General features: G+C 35.5%; 8 protein-coding genes and 2 long non-coding RNA genes across 14 annotated transcripts; 3 read left to right on the top strand and 7 right to left on the bottom strand.

Moving 5' to 3' along the window:
- Window positions 1-555: 555 nt before the first annotated feature.
- Window positions 556-4,424, top strand: LOC17891509. Its single transcript, XM_006297070.2, has 9 exons — window positions 556-884; window positions 1,257-1,333; window positions 1,431-1,575; window positions 1,665-1,741; window positions 1,820-2,389; window positions 2,517-3,110; window positions 3,199-3,411; window positions 3,522-3,668; window positions 3,747-4,424. Exons 1-9 carry the CDS (start codon window positions 857-859, stop codon window positions 3,909-3,911), a joined length of 2,016 nt encoding a protein of 671 aa, XP_006297132.1. The 5' UTR covers window positions 556-856; the 3' UTR covers window positions 3,912-4,424.
- Window positions 4,425-4,562: 138 nt separating this feature from the next.
- Window positions 4,563-5,904, top strand: LOC111831659. Its single transcript, XR_002834778.1, has 6 exons — window positions 4,563-4,683; window positions 4,771-4,812; window positions 4,906-4,962; window positions 5,050-5,299; window positions 5,400-5,599; window positions 5,677-5,904. It is a non-coding gene; the product is annotated as an uncharacterized LOC111831659 (long non-coding RNA).
- Window positions 5,905-6,827: 923 nt separating this feature from the next.
- On the top strand, window positions 6,828-7,797 carry LOC17893501. The gene has a single exon (XM_006299135.2). The coding sequence runs from the start codon at window positions 6,828-6,830 to the stop codon at window positions 7,719-7,721; it is 894 nt and encodes a 297-aa protein (XP_006299197.1). The 3' UTR covers window positions 7,722-7,797.
- Window positions 7,798-9,412: 1,615 nt separating this feature from the next.
- LOC17891705 (TATA-box-binding protein 1) lies at window positions 9,413-11,837 on the bottom strand. 2 transcript variants are annotated; one of them, XM_023785877.1, is made up of 10 exons: window positions 11,427-11,837; window positions 11,224-11,304; window positions 11,028-11,115; window positions 10,783-10,854; window positions 10,628-10,678; window positions 10,453-10,497; window positions 10,262-10,354; window positions 10,000-10,101; window positions 9,807-9,880; window positions 9,413-9,708 (listed from the first exon to the last, which is right to left on the bottom strand). In XM_023785877.1, coding segments are annotated over exons 2-10 (603 nt in total). In that variant the 5' UTR covers window positions 11,301-11,304; window positions 11,427-11,837; the 3' UTR covers window positions 9,413-9,707. The 2 variants fall into 2 exon arrangements, with proteins under 2 accessions (XP_023641645.1, XP_006298592.1); XM_006298530.2 differs by having other exon boundaries at window positions 11,547-11,837.
- Window positions 11,838-12,082: 245 nt separating this feature from the next.
- LOC17890637 (hemK methyltransferase family member 2) lies at window positions 12,083-13,326 on the bottom strand. Of its 4 annotated transcripts, XM_023786079.1 has the most exons (3): window positions 13,223-13,326; window positions 13,112-13,156; window positions 12,083-12,961 (listed from the first exon to the last, which is right to left on the bottom strand). In XM_023786079.1, exon 3 carries the CDS (start codon window positions 12,944-12,946, stop codon window positions 12,209-12,211), a length of 738 nt encoding a protein of 245 aa, XP_023641847.1. In that variant the 5' UTR covers window positions 12,947-12,961; window positions 13,112-13,156; window positions 13,223-13,326; the 3' UTR covers window positions 12,083-12,208. The 4 variants fall into 4 exon arrangements, with proteins under 4 accessions (XP_023641847.1, XP_023641846.1, XP_023641845.1 ...); XM_023786078.1 differs by lacking the exon at window positions 13,112-13,156 and having other exon boundaries at window positions 13,223-13,322; XM_023786077.1 differs by lacking the exon at window positions 13,112-13,156 and having other exon boundaries at window positions 12,083-12,956; window positions 13,188-13,318.
- Window positions 13,327-13,411: 85 nt separating this feature from the next.
- Window positions 13,412-13,839, bottom strand: LOC17893229. Its single transcript, XM_006298999.2, has 2 exons — window positions 13,740-13,839; window positions 13,412-13,638 (listed from the first exon to the last, which is right to left on the bottom strand). The coding sequence occupies exons 1-2, from the start codon at window positions 13,834-13,836 to the stop codon at window positions 13,511-13,513; spliced, it is 225 nt and encodes a 74-aa protein (XP_006299061.1). The 5' UTR covers window positions 13,837-13,839; the 3' UTR covers window positions 13,412-13,510.
- Window positions 13,840-14,776: 937 nt separating this feature from the next.
- On the bottom strand, window positions 14,777-15,332 carry LOC17890672. Its single transcript, XM_023786865.1, has 2 exons — window positions 15,194-15,332; window positions 14,777-15,147 (listed from the first exon to the last, which is right to left on the bottom strand). The coding sequence occupies exons 1-2, from the start codon at window positions 15,308-15,310 to the stop codon at window positions 15,034-15,036; spliced, it is 231 nt and encodes a 76-aa protein (XP_023642633.1). The 5' UTR covers window positions 15,311-15,332; the 3' UTR covers window positions 14,777-15,033.
- A 386-nt stretch (window positions 15,333-15,718) lies between these two features.
- LOC111831740 lies at window positions 15,719-16,143 on the bottom strand. Its single transcript, XM_023787027.1, has 2 exons — window positions 16,044-16,143; window positions 15,719-15,932 (listed from the first exon to the last, which is right to left on the bottom strand). Exons 1-2 carry the CDS (start codon window positions 16,141-16,143, stop codon window positions 15,877-15,879), a joined length of 156 nt encoding a protein of 51 aa, XP_023642795.1. The 3' UTR covers window positions 15,719-15,876.
- A 1,001-nt stretch (window positions 16,144-17,144) lies between these two features.
- LOC111831698 lies at window positions 17,145-17,769 on the bottom strand. The gene is made up of 2 exons (XR_002834809.1): window positions 17,670-17,769; window positions 17,145-17,473 (listed from the first exon to the last, which is right to left on the bottom strand). It is a non-coding gene; the product is annotated as an uncharacterized LOC111831698 (long non-coding RNA).
- Window positions 17,770-18,358: 589 nt separating this feature from the next.
- Window positions 18,359-18,969, bottom strand: LOC17893816. The gene is made up of 2 exons (XM_006299805.2): window positions 18,879-18,969; window positions 18,359-18,652 (listed from the first exon to the last, which is right to left on the bottom strand). Exons 1-2 carry the CDS (start codon window positions 18,967-18,969, stop codon window positions 18,516-18,518), a joined length of 228 nt encoding a protein of 75 aa, XP_006299867.1. The 3' UTR covers window positions 18,359-18,515.
- Window positions 18,970-20,696: the final 1,727 nt, after the last annotated feature.

Raw genomic sequence — 20,696 nt, 5'->3', positions numbered from 1 at the left:
TTGTGATTACGGCCTGTTTACGAATATTTTGATCAAATAGGCCCATTACATACACCCGGTTTATTATTTTTTTTGGTCTAATCTAAAAAAAAATATTATAAAGTTGGTCTTGGACTTTTTATCCTAAATAAATTGCTTTTAGGTGATTAAATAATTTGTTGAAAAGAGAAAGGTGATTAAATAGTTGATAAAAAAAAAGTTGAATATATATCTAAAGATATTTCAATGAATATATGGGGGGAAATTATATAGAAGGAACACAAATTTTAATGGAAACTATGACTTATTTTGCTTTTAAATTTGACCAATTTGCTAAATTTATTATTATTGGGAAACATATTTTTAGATTTTTTTTATCTATTTATTACAAGATTACTTACCAATTAAAAAAAAAGGAAACAAATATACAGTATACAAAGAGATATTTCTGGTAATTAACCAAAGCCACACGGTCTATGGTCTTTTATAACAAAAGAGGAAATATCTTAAGGTGGAAGAAATAAAAATAAAAATAAAAAAAGAGAGAGAGGGTGAGGTGAGGTGGTTGATTCGTGGATGTATTTGAATCACTAGAGAGGTAGAGAGACAAAACCCTTTTTTTCCTCTTCCCCGAAGCAAAACCCTTCCTTCTCCTTGGCGGCTGCGGCCAAATTTTTTACCCCCTTTTCTTCTTCCCTCTCTTCCTCTTCCTCTTCCTCTTTCTATCTCTTAAACCCTAGATTCGATCTGGGTTTTTCTGATTCCGTTTAGGGTTTCTCTATCTTCTTTTTCTTCTTCTCTTTTATCTTTTTTTGGTCGCATCGCCCCCTCTATCCGAGAAGGATCTATCCAATCTTCGTTTGTCGAATCTCCTATCATGGCTACCGTTGCTCCCCCTGCTGATCGTATCCTTTTGGTTTTCTCGATCTGTGTTTTCTCTTTCTCGATCTCTTCGTTCCTCCCTTGATTCCTGTTGGATCTTGAATTCGCGTTTCGTTATTTCTCTCCGGTGATTATTCATTTATTCTTCAGATTGATTTGATATTGCGTAGATTTAGTTTGAGTTTTCTCTATATCTTTCTTCATGGGTCGTTTGTTTTTTATTAGCTTCTCGTTGGAGTTATTTGATTGAAATCGATTCTTTTGTGGTGGGTTTGATTGATTTGATAAGTTTACATGGTTCAAAATCGTTGCTTTCCACTTTTCTAATGGTTGATTTGTGTAATTCTACCTTCGCACCCAAGGGTCTTTGCTTCCTTGACTCACCTTGTTTACAGAAGCTGCAGATCTGTTGCAGAAACTATCTTTGGACTCGCAAGCAAAAGCTTCGGAGATCCCTGAGCCAAACAAAAAGGTGAACAGCAATTTTTTTTTTTGGTTTCTATTGTTCACAACTTTTGAGCTTCCAATTTTTAACAAGAAGATTCCTTTTGTTTTTTTTTTATGTACAGACTGCCGTCTACCAGTACGGAGGCGTGGATGCTCATGGTCAAGTTCCTTCTTATGATCGATCCTTGACACCGTTGCTTCCCAGTGATGCCGCGGACCCTTCTGTTTGCTATCTTCCTAATCCCTACACTCCCTATTATTATAATGGTAACTTCTTTATCTAGCACCTCACTACCTGGAAACATGATCTCACAAGATTGTCGCCCATGCTTATTAACAAGTTTCTTGCTTTTCAGTTTCAGCATATGGGAGTGGTCAGGAGTGGACAGACTACGCAGCTTACACAAATTCGGAGGGTGTTGATATGAATTCCGTAAGTGTGTGCTAGATCTGATGTGATTTTCCATCTGCTTTACGTCTTCTCTCTTTAACAGATTCAATGTCTTACCAGGGAATTTATGGAGAGAATGGAACTGTTGTGTATCCTCCGGGTTACACGTATGCAACATATCCTTACTCGCCAGCTACAAGCCCTGCTCCACAGGTTGGCGGAGATGGGCAGTTGTATGGTGCTCAGCAGTATCAATATCCTGCCTATTTTCCAAACAGTGGACCCTTTGCTTCATCTGTGGCTACTCCTACCCAGGGGGATCTTTCCGCAAACAAAGCTGCTGGTGTGAAGACACTACCTGCGGATAGCACTAATGTTGCTTCTGCTACTGGTATCACAAAAGGAAGTAATGGATCAGCTCCAGTGAAACCAACTAACCAGACCGCACTTAACACCTCAAGTAATTTGTATGGAATGGGTGCTCCAGGAGGAGGTTTTGCTACTGGTTATCAGCAGGATCCCAGGTTTAACTATGATGCGTATTATGCTCCTGTGCCGTGGCACGATGGCTCTAAGTACTCAGATGTGCAAAGACCTGTGTCTGGTAGTGGAATTGCGTCCTCCTATTCCAAGTCTAGCACTGTACCTTCATCGAGGAACCAAAACTACCGCTCAAATTCTCATTACGCGGTATGATGTCTTTTTATAATTCATTTTACTAACTGGGCACTATAGTCTTCTATATTGGTATATTCATTGCCGCACAAGTCTTCCAATTTTGTTATCTTATCATTTCATCAATTTTTGCTCTATGCAGAGTGTGCACCAGCATGCATCTGTGACGGGATATGGTACAAGTCAGGCATACTACAACAGGATGTATTCAAACAAGGTGTATGGTCAGTATGGTAGCACCGGGAGGTCTGGTATGGGTTATGGTTCTTCAGGGTATGATTCAAGAACAAATGGAAGAGGTTGGGTGACCACAGACAACAAATACAGAAGCTGGGGAAGGGGTAACAGTTACTTCTATGGAAATGAGAACAATGTAGATGGTTTGAATGAACTTAACAGAGGACCTAGAGCTAAGGGTACAAAGAACCAGAAGGGAAATTTAGAAGATAGCTTAGAGGTTAAGGAGCAGACTGGAGAACCAAATGTAACAGAGATTGGGGAGGCTGATAGCACATGTGTTGTTCCTGACAGAGAACAGTACAACAAAGAAGATTTCCCAGTGGATTATGGAAATGCCATGTTCTTTATCATCAAGTCGTACAGTGAAGATGATGTGCACAAGAGCATTAAATATAATGTTTGGGCTAGCACACCAAATGGAAACAAGAAGCTTGCTGCAGCATACCAGGAAGCTCAGCAGAAACCTGGCGGCTGTCCCATCTTTCTCTTTTTCTCGGTGTGTATATAATTCTGAAATCAATCGGTTACCTCTTTACACTGTGGTTCATGATATTGATCTCTATACTCCAATTTTTGTCTTTCAGGTTAATGCAAGTGGACAATTTGTTGGTCTTGCTGAAATGACAGGACCAGTAGATTTCAATACGAATGTGGAGTACTGGCAGCAAGATAAGTGGACTGGCTCTTTCCCCCTCAAGTGGCATATTGTGAAGGATGTTCCAAACAGTTTGCTAAAACATATCACCCTTGAGAACAATGAGAACAAACCAGTTACCAACAGCAGAGACACACAAGAGGTAAATATTTTTGACATATCTTGAAGTTGTTTAATTGATATTCCTCTCAAGCGTTTGTTGTTTTGTTTTCTTTTCTTGTGCTAAATTTTTTTTTTTGGGATCATGTTTAGGTTAAATTGGAGCAAGGTTTGAAGATTGTGAAAATTTTCAAGGAGCATTGCAGTAAGACTTGCATTTTGGATGATTTCTCATTCTACGAGGTTCGACAGAAGACTATTCTGGAGAAGAAAGCCAAGCAGCAGCAAACCCAGAAACAGGCAAGAACAAGAACACAATTACAGAAATTCAATCAGTACATGTTACTTGAGTGTTTCTAATGAATTAAATCTTAACAGGTAAGCGAGGAGAAGACAACTGAAGAAAAAAAGGAATCTGCAACTGCGGATTCAGCAAGTAAAGATTCTCCTTCAGCAGTTCAAACTACTGGTGATGTCAAGGTTGCTGAGAATGGGTCTGTAACTAAACCAGTCCCAGTCGATGTGGTGGCAAATGGTTGCTAGCTCAGAGGACGTTGCTCACGGCTAGAGCTTAAAAAGGACAAGAGAGAGAGGATATGAACAATCGCGTTTACAGATTCTCTTAAGAAAGACTGCCGTGAGCCTTGAAGCAGCATGGAAGGGGAGCCTCTAGTACCTGAGATGATCCGTTTCTTTGCGCTTAGAAGTTTTAAATCCCAGTTTTCTTTTCTTCAATCATTTCTTTGTTTCCATTTTCCTTTTCTATAAATCTCAGTGTCGTTACAAGTTTATGTTGGTTTTTTTTTTTTTTCATTTTCTGGTGATCCCTACCCTGTAAAAATGCGTATAGGAGGACCTACTAAGTCGTGGGAAGAATTAGAGAGAAAAAGGTGAGATAAAAAGCAGGGTGGGATTTTGTTTTTGATTTCTGTTGGATTTTTTTAGGCAGAGTTTATTTCCTTTTTCTTTTCTTTTGTTTCTTGGTTTGGCTTCAGACTTAACTCTGTTTGATGAGTTCTTTAGAATCTGAGGAGATGGTCTTGGCCTCATTTCCTTGCTTGTGTCTTTTTCGAAAGTTATCTGAATCAAACACATAATCTAGTTGTACTGATAATTGTGAAAGAACCTAAACTAAAAAAAGAGTCGGGCACTCTCTCCAAATCTCCATTTCAACGTATGTGTGGTTTTGATCTATCGTCATCAATTAGGATGCCAAACTTGCTGATGTGCTATACTAAACTCAGCTTGAACTGCCTGTTTTGTTTCAGCCAAAGTATCGAAAGAGGAAAATGATCACTTTGCGAGCAAGGAATTGGTTTAGCTTCTTTTTTTGTAGTTCTGTTTATCTTTTAAGGTCTCACTGCTATCACAACATCTTTACTGGTTACAAATTCTGTTACAGGGTTATCTATATATATACTGCCGATTATGTTTTCCTGATCAGGTAAAATGTTACCTTTTACCCTTTTTAACCAAGTTATGACACAAAAGAGTTCCTAATGAGGCTAATGGGCTATGGAGTTCTGTGATCTCGTAGATCGCTATTGAGGCAGCAAAGTTCAGATAACCAAGTGGCAACCTGTTTTAATTGGAGGTAGTCATATCTTGTAGTGAATCTTTTTGGTTTTGAGACTCCCAGTTGTCAAAACTTTTACTGGTTAGACTTGTATGGAAATTGTAGCACTCACCGTATAGAACACATGGTCACGGTGGACATTACCGCTCTCAGTCCCCTGAAGCTTTCTTCTGCCCTGTCCCTGGAATCAAAGTACATCTTCTTACTTTAAGCCTCTAATCATCTTCTTTCTGTCTTTGCTTCAAATTCTTGGGTTACAATTTACTTCCTCCAAGTCCACTAGAAGCTAAGGGACTATTTGTTTGTTGTCATCCATCCGTGATCCATATATCCCATTGTCTCTTTCAAATCAAAGGTACTACTTCGTCTTTCGCTTACACAGACGTGGTTCTTGAGAGTTATTTTCAACTTTAAGAACCTGTTAATTTGTTCTTCTTCTGTGGCTGTATGTTAAGCTGTAGAGGATGTCCCTGAGGATGACTCCAAAATTTTATTGGCACATTTATATGAGGCAGAGATATAACATTTGGTCAACGGTTATACGAGAAGGTTCTGGCCTAACTCTTGTTGGATGGTGTTGCCTTGAAGCACCTGTTACATGAGGCTTTGGGGCCGGATAATCTCTGCAACTATAGTTGAGCCTTTCTTCTTGAGGGTACAAAAAAAGAAGTCATATTTTCATCAACAACATGAGAATCTTTTGTAACAAAAGTCTTTTCTAAACTTCTGCAGTTGGAAGTAGTAACCTGAGAAGAGTTTGTGGCTTGGATACTCCTTTCCCTCTTTCTTCTACATGCCAACCAAGAACAATGCAAGTTTCGTTTCTGGTCTTACATTCATTATTCTTCCATGGCTCACAATCTGATGAGTGTTGACTAATCTGTACGAAGATTCTAGAAAATATAAGAAAGAAACAAAAACTGTCATTTTGCTCCTTTGTCAAGTAATTATTTTTAACGATATTAGTTTGGAAAATTTTCAAACCTTTCAGTTTCGAAAAATCGGTCAAAATCTTTTGACAATATTTGACAGTATCTATATCAATTTAAAGTTAAATTAGTTATAGAAGTAAAATATTTAAAATTTTGATATTGGAAACTTAAACATAATTGTCAGGGTGATTGTATTGTTTGTTACATTTTTTTTTGGTTCTTTTTGTATCAGTAGAGGTTAATATAAGTAGAAAAAAAACTTAATAGGTGGTGATTTGTTTTGTGGGATATAATAATAAAATTTTTATTATATTTTGGAAGATATGTAAAATTCAAAAACACTTTTTCTAGTTCGTGAACTTGCTAATATATTAGTATGATTTTTTAAAACTAAATTAGATTTTGCTTTGTTTAAAATCAAAACCGTGTCCTCAAATTTTGTTTCATTAATTTAATCTAAAATGTATATTTATTTTGTTTTATATATTTATATGTGTAGATTGTGTTATAAATTTATAAAAAAAAAAAAAGAATAAGAAAGAAAGAAAAGGATATCTATTTTGCTTAGTGTATATTAATAAATGTGACATCCAAAATAGGTAAATAATTATAATAAGGTTAAAAGATAAATGCAAATGAAAACAATGAAATCTTTTTAATCCGACTCTCTCTCTAATGACAATTAATTAGGCTTACACAATCTCTACAAATCCCTAGCTACTCTCTCCTCATAGTCATACATGGAGAGGAAGAATACCATTAGTCATTATTCCTTTGCGTAAATCTCGCTCAGATTTTATTGTTTCCATAAACAAAATGCGAAGTTAATAAACTTTTCTCAAAAACGTTTAACAAAACCGAACACAAACACAAGAAAAAAAAAGTAAAATAACATTTTCTTCCATTCTCTCGAGGTCAAAAAAACGAAAGAAGAAAGCTAAGAAGAAGATCATGAAGAGAACAAGAGATGCTTACGAAGAAGATGAATCTTTCTCGTCGGAATCTGAAGAGTTTCACCAGAAACTGAAGGTTAAATTTGAGGAGGAAAGAAGTGAAGATGAAGATGATGAGTCTCCTCAGCAGCTTCCTTTGAGGAAGCACTTCTGTGTGATTTGTAAGAAACAATTTAGCTCTGGTAAGGCTTACGGTGGTCACGTGAGGATCCATTCAACTGAGTACAACAACAAAGGAAAGATGAAGAAGAAGTTGAAAATGAAGAAGAAGAAGAGAAAGATTGGTTTGGTGAAGAAAGACAAGGAGAAAGAGATAGATCTAATCGCTGCTGACATGGAAGGTAAGATTAGGTGTTGTCTATGTGGAAAAGAGTTCCAAACGATGCACTCTCTGTTTGGTCATATGAGGAGACATCCTGACAGGAGTTGGAAAGGGGTACGACCTCCTCCACCACAGGAGAAGTTCAACCTAAGCTACTTGGGTGATGATGATGAAGAGGATGATGATGGTGAGGATGATGTTGATGAGGATGATTCTGATGTGAGGAGTAGATCCACAATGATGAGTGATGTGACTCAGGATGTTCAAGAAGCTGCTTGTATTCTAATGATGATCTCTTACACTTCAAGCAATTGCTGGGATGGGATAAAGAAAGATATGGATTCACCCAAATCCGAGGCAAGAAGTTCTAGTTGCTACAAAGGAAAAGATAAGGTATTAGGTGATGGTGGGATGAATGATGATAAGAAGGGTTTGATTGTAGATATGAAGATAGAGATGGAAATTGAAGTGAAGGTGAATAATCCTCGAGATGACCCTAAGAGATCCTTAGGGTTTGATCTCAACCAGCCTCCTCACCATGAAGATCATCCTTATTCCTCTTGGAACTAGTTTTGGTTTTCAATCCATGGAGTAGCTTTCAAATAATCATGTTTTAACATATTTCCCTATGAATTTTACATCTATATGCATGTTTTATCCCTAGCTAGGCTTTTGTACATAATGAAATCCTTGTTTGGTTCACATAGTTCATTGCTCTAGTCCTTTTCTGTTCATTGCTGTCGAATGTTTTCTTTGATGTTTGGTCTGGCTAGAATCAAGTTTTCATTGCATGATTTAGATTCTGTCGTTTTGTGATCTTGGACTGCACAGAGGTAATGAACAATCTTTCTAAGTGATTAATATACATGACTGGTTGTCATACTTGTTTCAACCTATATACATACGAATTTCACAACTCTCTATGAAGTTGTTCTGGGGGAAACTGCACAGTGCTCACACCAACACATACCATTTATTCTTGGAAAATATGTAACACAAAAGAACTATACGTAGTTTAGTAATTTTTCTTTCTCACTTCTCTCCATGCATACAAGACACTTAAAAGATAGACGAGAACCAGAGCAATATCAAGTTAAGAAAAGAAACTTGAGCATGTTGAAATAAACAGTCTTTGTTAACCTAAATAGTGAAGTAAGTGAATATGAAGACTAGTGTTGCTTACAAGAACATGCATGATATTCAATGTGACATGGAAAACAATACATCCCACAAACTCGCTCACCAGTTTCATTCGATACGTCTAGACTGAACATAACTTCTCCTCTCGCGGTCTCTAGTCCCTAAATAAACATCCCCACTCCTCTTTCTCTTGAATCCATACAAGTAATCATACTCCTAATTCTGCTTAGTGGTTTATAAGACTCCAACAATAGACATTTACGATTTCTTCTTTCTGCATTTGAATGAACTCTATATATCTTCTAGATTGTTAATGAGCCTTGAAAGTGCAGATATCCACGTGGAAACCAGTTACATCTTGTAGTGAATCTTCTTGGTTTTGAGACCTTAGTCATGGTGGACATTCCCACTCTGAGTCCCCTGAAGCTTTCCTGTCAATCCCCTGATATCAAATTACATCTTCTTACCAAAATCTTTTAATCATGCATTTGCTTCAAATTCAGGGGACGTTGTCATCAATTTGTGATCCAAATCACGCTCTCTTTTAAACCAGAGGTACTACTTCTTCTTTCGCTTTCACATCTTCTTGAGAGTTAATTTTCAACTACAATAACCTGTTAAGAGTCTAATGGGCCATTGTTCTTCTTTAGTGGCTGTATTGTCAAGCGGTAGAGGATGTCCCTGAGGATTACAGTATCTGGAATAGAATTAAAGAACCATTTGGATACTGTAATCAAATTACAGTGGATTACAGAACCATTTGGAGAAAAAAATATGGATACTGTAATCAACTCAGCACTATCTTGTTCTCTGTTTCCGAAAACACTTTAACTAAAGTTAGTGGTTCAGATATGTAACTTGTACAATGGATACTGTAATCATTTTGTGTTTAATTTTATGTTCTTAAACTCTCAATATTTGTTCACAATCTAGGCTGGTCTAAAAAAGATTATGGTATCTTTTCGCAAGTATCTTTCAGCAAACTATTGAAGTTGAGCATGTACAATGTATAGACACGTAATGGATACTAAAATCATCATTTTCTATATTTACCCTATGATCTCAGTACACCCCATCCTTCTTATTCATAATCTTGGCTGATCTATGTTAAACAACAAGACTTTCAAAGCAGGTGGGGCAGCACATTGAATTAAGTTTGTACATAACATACGTGAGAAGTGGCTACAGCAGCGTACATGTGAGACATATCTTGGAAAAAAGAACCGAAGAATTGTCTTTGGAATCTCCATTGTGTATTTACAATGTTCTATTATGAACCAAAACACAAGGTGAGAGTCTAGATACTGTGAAAGCCTTTCTTCAAGGGTCAAATCCTCAGCAAACTTTAACAACTGCAAGGGGCTTCTATCGCCACAACTATTTTCGGGCAGGGAACAAATCCTCCACATCTGTGATCCTATAAGATTTAAACAAAACAATTACGTTCATGCAATTATAAAATTGAAAAATCAACCAAAACTAAGAAAGATGAGGAAAGTTAAGTGTGTTACATACTATTGCTGTATCTTCCTGAACTCTCTGAGGACGGGGTATATATTCTCAAAGGCTTTATATGTCTCGTCTCTCATCTGATAGTGAGTAACCTCAGGATTTTTATCAGATGGTAGAAGAGCTAAAGACTAGAGGGAGACATAGCAAGTATTTCTCATGCGATTATCACAAAACCTAAAGAGGAGTGAGATATTACCTTGGCTCCTGTGATCACGATCTTCCCAGATACAAAGATTAGAAGAACAATTTTTGGCACTTTCATCCTGTAAATAAGACCTGGGAAGAGCTCGGGTTCATACTGGAAACACCAATATGTGTGTGTGAGAGAGAGAGAGAGAGATGTAATGGCCATCAGCACAACATTTTTATCACTAAAATTTGGGGCTTAACTATTAACTGTATGCTTATTGTAGTTCAACATAAGAACAACAATGATTTCACGAGTTAAGATCACTTACACTTGAGAAAGCAGCGTGAGAGTAAGCAAGACCTTCAAGTCTTATAGGAAATTTGACATCACAAGAACCTACGATATTCTGAATCTTGAAATCCTGCAGGAAGCAACCATGGAATTATGGAAAAAATTTGTACAAACAAAAGTAAGAAAAAATAATATCAGGCTGGGAAGAGAGTTTGGTAGAAATTGTACCTTGAATTTTGCAGGGAATCCCAATTTCTGCACTATCCTAGCATACTAAACAGCAAAACATCTCCTATTAGCATAAAAAAATCTAGAATATAGCTGAAGTAAAGAAGACGAGATCCCAATTCAGGTAAATAGCAATAAGCAAGCTAATAAAAGAGTATAGAGAAACGAAATCTACCTTTCTTGCAGCCATCTTAGAAAAGTATTCGCTCTTTGCTCCAGTACAGACCTATTGTAGATTAGACCCCAAATTCAAAAGAGAATTCAAACCAAAATTAAAAATCCAAATAAATATCAGAACGATGAAAAAGTATTGCCAACCAAAATATATACCATTTTCCCTGAGGCGAATATTAATGCTGTAGTCTTGGGTTCTCTGATCCTCATAATCACCGCAGCAAAACGCTGAAAACATTAACACACGAGATATTCAAATTAGAAAAACTTAAGTATGGCCAATTAGTATTGCAATAGCCAAAAAACCAGATAATATCTTAGATTCTTAGCAATCCGTACACAGTGGATAGACAACCACTTATTTACCGTTTACAAAAACAAAATGTAACAAAATACAATACCTTGGGATTATATTCAGCATTCCGAGCCTGCAAAGCTATGGCTTTAAGATCGAGCTTGCAGTCTAAATTCACCGTAGAAACAATGTTTCTGAAACAAAACATCAAAGCTGTATAAGTATCCACGACCACAAGAGTTAAACACTAAACCTTGAGAGACTTATAAAACAAAGATTAAAAAAGGAACAAAAGAACTCACTGAAGAGTAGGAACAATCCCGGAAGGATGCTTGACAAGGTCCACTGGATTACTCCCTTCCAATGCTTGATCAGCCATTCCTCTAAAATTACAGTAAAGCAAAATCAACACATCAGAAAGCTAAGCTAGGAAAGAATCAGACCAGATATAGATAGACACTAGACACGGTACCATGCCACGAGAGAATATGTTTAAAAGTCTTATCAGATAGATTCTTTTAAAGGGTTTCAATTATCTAAGAATATAGAGCCAGTAAGATCCAATCGTATTCAAGAGGTTCACTAAACGATTAAGAACCCATGAAAAAAGGATTAAAGGTCAGACCTTTCGACAGCGAGCAAATCCGAGCTTCGAACAAGAAATCTAGGGTTTCGTAGATTTAGAACGATTTAGAGAAGATTAAACGGGAGGAATCAGGAGAAAAGAGACGGGAGAATTGAGAAAAGATGAAGCTTTTATACGAAAAGAATTGAGAAATCGGGAAGAGGGAAACAGATTTATAAATCTGTGCTTATATATAAAGGGAGAGGAGAAGACTGATTTTGTTCTCTCGCTTCTTTGGTTTTTTAGATCTGTTTAAGAGAGAGAGAGAGAGGCTCACCGACTTACGTTTCGGGATTTGGGATCCTTATTCTCCTTTACACCTATTTATACATCCCCATCCCACCCTTGACCGTCTTCGAAACATCGAGGGTATTTTCGGGAAATCCAGGGGAAAATCTACGATGACGGTCATTGACTGTGTTTTATACGAACGTCCACTTTTCTTCGACCACGTCATCAGCACTTATGTTGTTATAAGGTACGCGCTCGTGTGTTTGGTTACAGACTTACAGTGTTGTTCAATGTTCATAGACTAGTGAACTTTTTAATCAGACTTAAAAAAAATGAAAGATTCGATAGCATATTTAACAAAGAATGAGAAAGAGTGTTTATAACTTGATAACAAAGAATCCTAAATGAGATTCAATCAGTGTTTTGTAGTATCAACGCCATCGTTTCTCCATAAGCAATGATAAAGATCTAGAGAAGTGCGCAAGAAACGTTGGTGATGAGATCTCCTTGTGGCTCACCTCATCTTGGTCTCTCCAGAACTTAAGAATAAGGAGGTTCTCCTCTTCTGTTGATCTCTGAACCACAATTCTAGACGCGTAACCTTTCTTTCTCATCATCAGACAGATCTCTTCCGGGAAATTAGAAGTCAATGTCACCAAGTAGAGCCAACCTTTGTCGGAAAGCAAAAGATCAACCACAGGCAAGATTTTGTCGATAACAGTCCGGCCATTCTCCCCTCCAGCCCAAGCAGAGGCGATGCCTTCCATTCCAACTTCGTACTCTGGTGTAGGCACGTAAGGCGGATTCACAACAATCACGTCCACTGATCCAGCAAGTCTCTTATCAAGACCAGTAGCTATATCCGCGCAGACAACATCAGCATCAACCCCATGTGCTTCCAGAGTTTCTTTCGTCACTCTTACAGCTATCGGGTTCGTGTCAGTGGCGAGGTAATGAACACCAGGAACTTCGTTTTTCAGAAGAAGTATAAGCGAAGTTATGACATACCCGCTTCCGGATCCGATCTCCATACAAACCTTGGGGTTGTGCTCTATCAGGTTGGTTCGATCAGCGAGTAATGCATCGACTAGAGCAAATGAATCATCACACGGTTCGTAGACCTCACGATGAGAACTTACTAGCCGGATTGAAGCAATTCTTGATGACATATTAAAATGACTTGACTACAAGTAAAACCACATTCTAGTTAGACGATCCTAGTCTCTGTATCTTCCTTTGAGAAAACATGTATAAATCAAAATCAAATCACAATTGTAAATGAATTTTAGATTATCTGATCATCAATTTGAAGATTAACTAAGGGTTCTTCTTACAAACAAGTAGTAGACTCGCAAATTTCTCTAGTAAGACCTGAAAATCTGAATACTTCAAGAGTAAGACGAGAGTTACCTACTGAAGATGAGCCCCGAAATGATGAAACTTACCCAACACTGGAATCGCTGTAGGAATCGGGCTTCGTTTTATTCAGACAAGCTCAGATTTCACAAATGAGGAGAGGAGAGGAGGAGGAGAAGGCGACGGCGGCGGGAGGAAAAAGAGTGTGAAATTGCGAAAACATGCCCTTCAAGTTTTTAATACTTACACTTTTATTCCAAAGTTCCAATACATAATAATATACAGTATACCGGGCCATAAAGCATGCCGTATAATTGGGCCTAAAGCCCATACATTAATAAGTGAGATATTATATATAAAGCAAAAAAAATGCTCTACTATTGAAGCTTAGACTTTGTTGGGTAACTTTTAACGCCTTTTGCAGGAGGTGAACGGCTGGCTCTTACGGTGATCTTCTTTATCTTGTGAATGTGAATCTTTTCACCACCCTCCACTTCTTCATCGACTTGTAACACATAAAAAAAAAAGATTTGAGTATAATCCTCTTTTTAGGTACACACATAATATTTGGACTTGTATACATGAATCAAAACTATAGACACTTACTAATTTTCCGGTTTTTGGAAGTTGGTATGATGGAGGAATTGGATGATGCAATGAGTATAAGTAGAAGCGAAGCTATCATAATGAACTTGATATTCATAGCCCTTTTTCTCTAATATTGGTGTCTACTATATTAATGGTATAGCTAGAATCAGAAAATAGAATACAAAGTTGTTTAAATTTGCTAAGTATAAATAACTAAACAATTTTCTAAAAGCTTGTTTGACTTTTTTTAGTCTTGTTTATATTTTCCTTGGTACTTGCATGAGTTGAAAATTCCAATAAAAATTTGTATGACCATATGCAATTTCAGCTAGCAGTTAATTATTTTTTAAAAATTGTAGATATAAAAGAAGAAATTCCATTTCATTTAATTCGATGAGTGTCACACATATATAACGAAACAATTACTTAACAAATAATCAGAAAGCACAAGTTTAAAGATATATATATATATACATAACTTTAGAAATGTATCCAGATACCAGCATGGACGTCTTCCGTGCTTACCCAAAATACTGCCTTTAAAAAATAAAAATAAAAAATCGGATCATATTAACTGATATGACCAAATGTTGAAAACTTGAATTGGTCCATGCAACGCGTTGCTAGTTTTCAGTTTTTTTTTTTTGATATGGATCATGACTTAGATTGACAATGTTTGAAATCCGATCCATAACAAAAAAAAACTCAAACACAGTTGAAAACTATAATTTTAGTGTTTGATTGCTATGGTACGTATATAAGAATGGGTCAACTTTTGTATGAGTTGGTAGCTATGATATGAGTTGCTTCCTAGTAATTTTGGACTATGTTGGAACAACCCGTTGCTTAAATTTGTTTTTATTTCTCAAGACTAAAAACCTAACGTGCGAATCGAACTGTGTGACCGTGACCGTGATATTTCATGACTAATATTGTCGTAGCCAAGTATATATAAAACTGATCCAATCTTCTTCCAATGAAGAAACTATACAAAGAGGAATTGTGGTATATAATTTATTTTGCTACTTAACAAGGCGACGTGAACAGTTGAAACGAGGCTAAAATATGCAAAATATTATATCTTATGACTGTTTAGACAGAGAGATTTATATAATCAGGGGTCGTTCTCTCCACTGCATGTTGGTGATATGCATGCAATGAAACCATTATTGACTTTTTAGGTTTCTTCCTTTTCCCTAATAATAGTTTAAATTCCAGTATTCGAAGAGAACTTATTTGAAACAACTTAACAAGCTTAATCAGAAATCTTAGTACGTATATATAGATTACATCGAAAAGATCACTACATGTGTCATAGTTTAGATATTTTCTTGATCGGCGGGTCGTTTCCGTGAGGAGCAGGTCTAGAGAAACTGCCTGTAAAGCCAATCTTCATTCCTCTGCTGATATGTATATTCCCAAATTTCTTATTTTTCTGTATATCTCAAAATATATGTATCAAATAAAAAGACAAGTGACGGAAACTTACTTGTCATGCGAGATGGATAAGTTACTTTGGCCAAAGTTGGGTTTAATGCAATAGACGAGAGGAGAATCCAACCAAATAGCAAAACCAACTTCCAATTCATTTTTTTTTTTTTGATAATTAGATTTGGGACTGTGCAAACACATATATTGGTGGTCATATATATATATATATATATATATACAACTTTTGATTTGATAGAGTTGTTCATTACAAATTTTCAACGAATGATGCTTCTCATAAAATAATGTCAACTATAAAAGAAAATTTAGTAAGCATTTATAACTATTTTATCAAAGAAAACCATAACGTCAATGGAGGTTTTCAGACGTTTGCTGATGACGTTGAGGTTTTCATAAAATAATGTCAATTATAAAAGAAAAATAGCATAAGCATTTATAACTTTGTTTAGTCGATGAAGTCGTTTGAATATGTTTAATTTAATAAGGTCAAATTAAAGACAGGGGCGTCATGTTTGAGAAAAACATAATTACATATACCAATGCTGAAACTTATTTGTCAGTTACTAAAGAAAACCATTTTATCAAAAAAGATATACAAATTTTCGTTGAATCAGTTAAGCAGACATATATTTACGCCACAGTTAACTTTCTGACAGACACGGCTTTTTCTACGAGAAGTCCCCATATGTTCATCTCCTTTTGCTTCCTAGCAACATTGGTCCGCCGGTGGTGATATACTAGGGTCAGTGTCTATAACTCTGCCTACATAAATAAAAAGTAAAAGTTATTTACAAGTCGTATGAAGAAGAATATATATAACAAAACCAAATATACAAATTATGACAAAAATGTTATTCGGTATGAATTACTCACCGAGCTTGCGGAATTTGTATGCTTGAGCTGAACTCACATAAGATGAAATCACCAAAGAAAGAACCAGAAGTAAAGCAATCAACCACATCTTCCCCTTCATTTAACCTAGCTACTTGTGTGTTGATTTTATTCTTCTTCTTTTTTTGTACGTTATAATGGTTAACGTAAACGTGTGTATATTTATATGAATCAAACCGTAAATCATTAACCAATTAGATGGATCTTTCGAATGATTTCATCCATGCGTTTACTTTATTTTATATGGTTGATAATACAAAGTCTTTCCATAAATAGTTTCTTATGATTCATTGATTATCATGTAACATAAGTTATGGAAATTGCCGATACAAATAGTTATAAATAATACTTATAATGAAGAGTTTCAAATAGCGCGTGGAAGTACTTTGAAATACACATAATTATATAAATATGTAACTAGAGATGACTAGGTCTTAATCCTTTAACAAAAAAAAAGAAGGTCTTAATCCTTATGATGCTATGGAGATGATTTACGTCCTCTTGACCTCTTCTATTAGTTTTGTTCAAATAATTGAGCTCATATACGCGTTGTTTTCCAAAGGTTAAAAATGTAGCCAAACACGATCGATCGACACCAACATTGTTTTTCATCTGAACACAAGCTTGACATTCTTGGGAGGGCCGGGAGAACTGATCTATGGTTCTACATCTCCCAATAGACATTGCTCCTGTTCCTCAATGCTCCATGCAGTACGACGAGTACGTTATCAGTTTTTGAATATTGGATCACGAATAATATTGGATATCTGAATCATGATTCATACACAAGTTTCCTTGCATTTCTAGGATTTTTTTTTATCTGTAAACTTATAAAATTAGTGCATATATTGTGGATCCATCATCCATCACTTAATAATGGGTGTATTTAAATCGATCAAGTCGTTGTGAAAGCTACAATAGTAGTCAAGTTTCACAATGATATGATTATTTTCGACACTAAAAATATCCAATAAATTATTACTGTTTCACAAAAAGAAAAGAAAAGAAAACGGCTTTTCAAGCATGCAAACACGAATTTATACTACAATAAAGGAAGAAACAAACATATATATGCCAATCATAGATATACAATGTATATGAGTTTTTTCATTCCGTCTTGTATCTCACGTTTCCTCCATATATAAGGACTTCACATTATCAATATAATTCTGTTGATGTCAACAAAATGTATATAAGAAACAAGAAAATAAACAAGCAAATGGTTGACTAAAAAAAGGAAGAAACAAACATATGCGTATCATATTGATTGTATATGTTCACCATTAAAAGCTAAGTGCCTTTGCCCATAGAGAACATATTTCTACAAGGTTTTCCTTTGACCGTGGTCATCGGATTGGTAGTTGCTTGTCCAGCAGATGGCGACACACTACATGGTGTTTCGATAGCTTCTTCTGTGTAGACAAAATAACAAAAGTGAAGTAGATAAACTGATAATAGCAATCATGATGTATATATTATGAGAAATACTTTTTTCAATATTACTATAGCTATACATATATATATATACATGAGATGATACTACATATGAATTTCAATGTTAGAAACAAAAATGGAAATTGACGATGATTAAATATCAATACTACTCACTGAGTTTGCGGAAACTGTGTGGCTGAAGGGAAATTGCATTGGATGAAAACACCAACGAGAGGAGCAAAAGAGAAGCAATCAACCCCAACTTTCTCTTCATAATTTCTTCTTTTTAATTTTGCATATTGATTCCTTTCTTCTTCATTAATTTTCCCTTTTTATATGTATAAGGCATGTGTGTAAATTGCAATATATAAGACGTGTGAGCAAGTTTCATTATATATTATAGGTTGAGTAGTTTGTGAGATAGTAACGTTGATGCGCGTCACTAAACTGATTCAAAATTCGAGATATAGATGGATATTGACCATATGGTTAAACAACAGCGAAGACAAGAAAAAGAAGAAGAAAAAAAACTCATAATTAACTTTTCAGTGCTAATCATTGTAGATTTTATTCTTTATCTAATTCTCTCAAATTCTGATTAATCAGAAATGTACTAATTATTTTGTATGATTTCAACTATAATTGAAATGATTTTTAATTTATTTCGTATGAGTTCAACTATAACAAAGAAGGAAAAGATAGCATTAGTAACGACTATACATAGACAACTGACAATCTATGGGATTATAATACCAGCTAGATGCCAAAAAAAAACATGAACATCGTTATCTAAAAATGTGTTTACAATTAAAGACAAGGTCAAATCTTAAGTAAATAATGTAAAATTAGGTGTGACAGCTTGGTTCGTTGACAAAATTTTGTATGAACTCCCAAAAAAAAAAGAAAAAATTTAATCAAAATACATGGGAACCGGTCATTGGTTTTCTTTTGAGTAAGCATAAACTAAATAAGGTGAACATATTTATACGATGTGTAGCCATAAATCGTGTTGCCATCGCCTTACAGTGTATTTGGACCTGCGGCTGGTGGCGAGTCACGCTCACCCCATTGGCGATCGGGTGGTGACTTACTACGAGGTGCTCCGATCTTCATTATCTTTCGAATGTGAATCATTTCTTCTGCTATTGTTTCTTCTTCTATACAATTTTCCATTAGGTATCATCATAACAGTGAATTGATCATATATACTAATTAATCATGCATATACATGTCAAAGGAGTAGCTAAATGTTATCCAACTTCTAACTAATTTTAATTTTCTTTTTTACTTTTTAATATATAATTATATTAGCTTCTCATTTAGCATTAGCATATATATAGTACTAGAGTATACGAGGATGATAGAAATGTCAATAACACTTACTGGAATTGTGTGGTTGAGCTAAAACGACGTATGACGAAATCACCAAAGTGAGAATCAAAAGCGAAGCAATCAAACAGAAATTGACCTTCATTTTCTGGTGGATACCTTACATTCTTTGAGTATAAAGATATATATCGACGAAACATAAGTTTTATCATAACTTATTAATCAAGTTTTCACGTAACGCGTCAGAAGACTTCATTATAAACATATTATAATTTGTTTTACATACTATATAACTTATATAATCATGTAAGTCAAACTGTTTGATTTGACTCAAACATATAGCTCTACTTCCGGGGAGATTAGTGCACGCTCTTTTGGTTCAAAGGAATATTTCACTATATTTCTCTTTTCAAACCTTCCTAAGTTTACTAAAATTGTCAGTTTTGTACAATAAAATCATATTCTATTAATTTCTTTACTTGACACAAAAATATGTACAAGTCAAACAAAAAACTTTTTTTGTTCCCTGATTTGGACTGCCCTTTAATTTACATTGGGGGTTTCCATAAATAAACAACAAAGCATGCAATATTTTAATCTCATAAGTATATCTTTTTTTTTCTTTTTTTTGACAGCTTCTCATAAGTATATCTTAAAAGAACAAAAGCATAAAGGATGTATGTACGTACGACTATGCCTTGGCCGATCCGTCTAATCTTTATATCAACCGGCGTGCGGGGGACCTGTACTGGATGGTGAGCCTTGGCCTCCACGCTTTGACACACTACCTGGTGTTTGTATCTTCTTTTTTTCGTGAATATGAATCATTATTTCTCCAATTTCGTCTTCTACAACAAAATATATGTATATTATCCGAAACATAGAGGCTAGCCAAATAATTTAAAACGGTAAATAGCTTATTATAATCATCTTCAATTTCTTTTGTATTTTTATCATCCACCGTGAAAAAACTACAACTGCCTAGATCCAGCTGATGAGATGATAAAAATGATAATACTCACTGAGTTTTCGAAATTTATATGGTTGAGCTGAGATCGTCTCGACTGAAGACAACAAAGAGAGAACCAAAAGTGAAGCAATCAACCACAACTTGCCCTTCATCTTCTTTTTTTTTGGTTGATATACGTTATATATATACACAGGCTAACAGCTTCATACGTACATGTCTATTTATACTAAATCAAACATACATATATGACTAGCTAGAAATGTTCATTATTTTATTTTGTAGCCTTTGCGACGTCAAATTGTCTGAACTATACAAATACGAGATTGATATATAGAACATCAGCTGAAGTCTGTCATATAATAACTTTTGGATGTACCTATGACTGTGAATATCATATGCTTGGATGGATCAGAGGTAAAGTTCTTTGTTCATCATATCTTTATATTGTTGAGTCAATTTTCCTACGTTATGGCTGCAAAAGATCTAAAGCAGACCTTTGGTTTTGAGCACCCCAACTTAACCAAAGCAGTCTCTCACAACTTGGACAAGGCAATCAAGCGTCCTCTGCAAATCAGCTGCACTTAAATTACTGGATTTGTATGTAACGATGACTGTATATATCATGTTTTATAAATACTCATAACCATTACTATTAGTCCACTAAATATTTCTGGATATTGACCATATGAAAAGTTTCTTCAAATAACTCCCAAGCAAACCAATAATAGAAACGTTCCTTCTGAGTTCTGACTAATAATGGAAATAATAAGAATAGCAAAGTGGCCCTTCTGTTGCACTATAATAAGAACAGCTGCACTATTCTTCTGTACATCCTTTATTCTTCAGCATGGCCAATCTCCTCACACTGTCCCAACGATCAAAACTTTCAGAACTTAAGTCCC

The sequence above is a fragment of the Capsella rubella genome, unplaced genomic scaffold (genome assembly GCF_000375325.1).
Source record: "Capsella rubella cultivar Monte Gargano unplaced genomic scaffold, Caprub1_0 scaffold_3, whole genome shotgun sequence".
NCBI classification, from domain to species: Eukaryota; Viridiplantae; Streptophyta; class Magnoliopsida; order Brassicales; family Brassicaceae; genus Capsella; species Capsella rubella.
The sequence above is the reverse complement of the archived record's forward strand: the minus strand, read 5'-3'. Positions and strand labels throughout refer to the sequence as shown.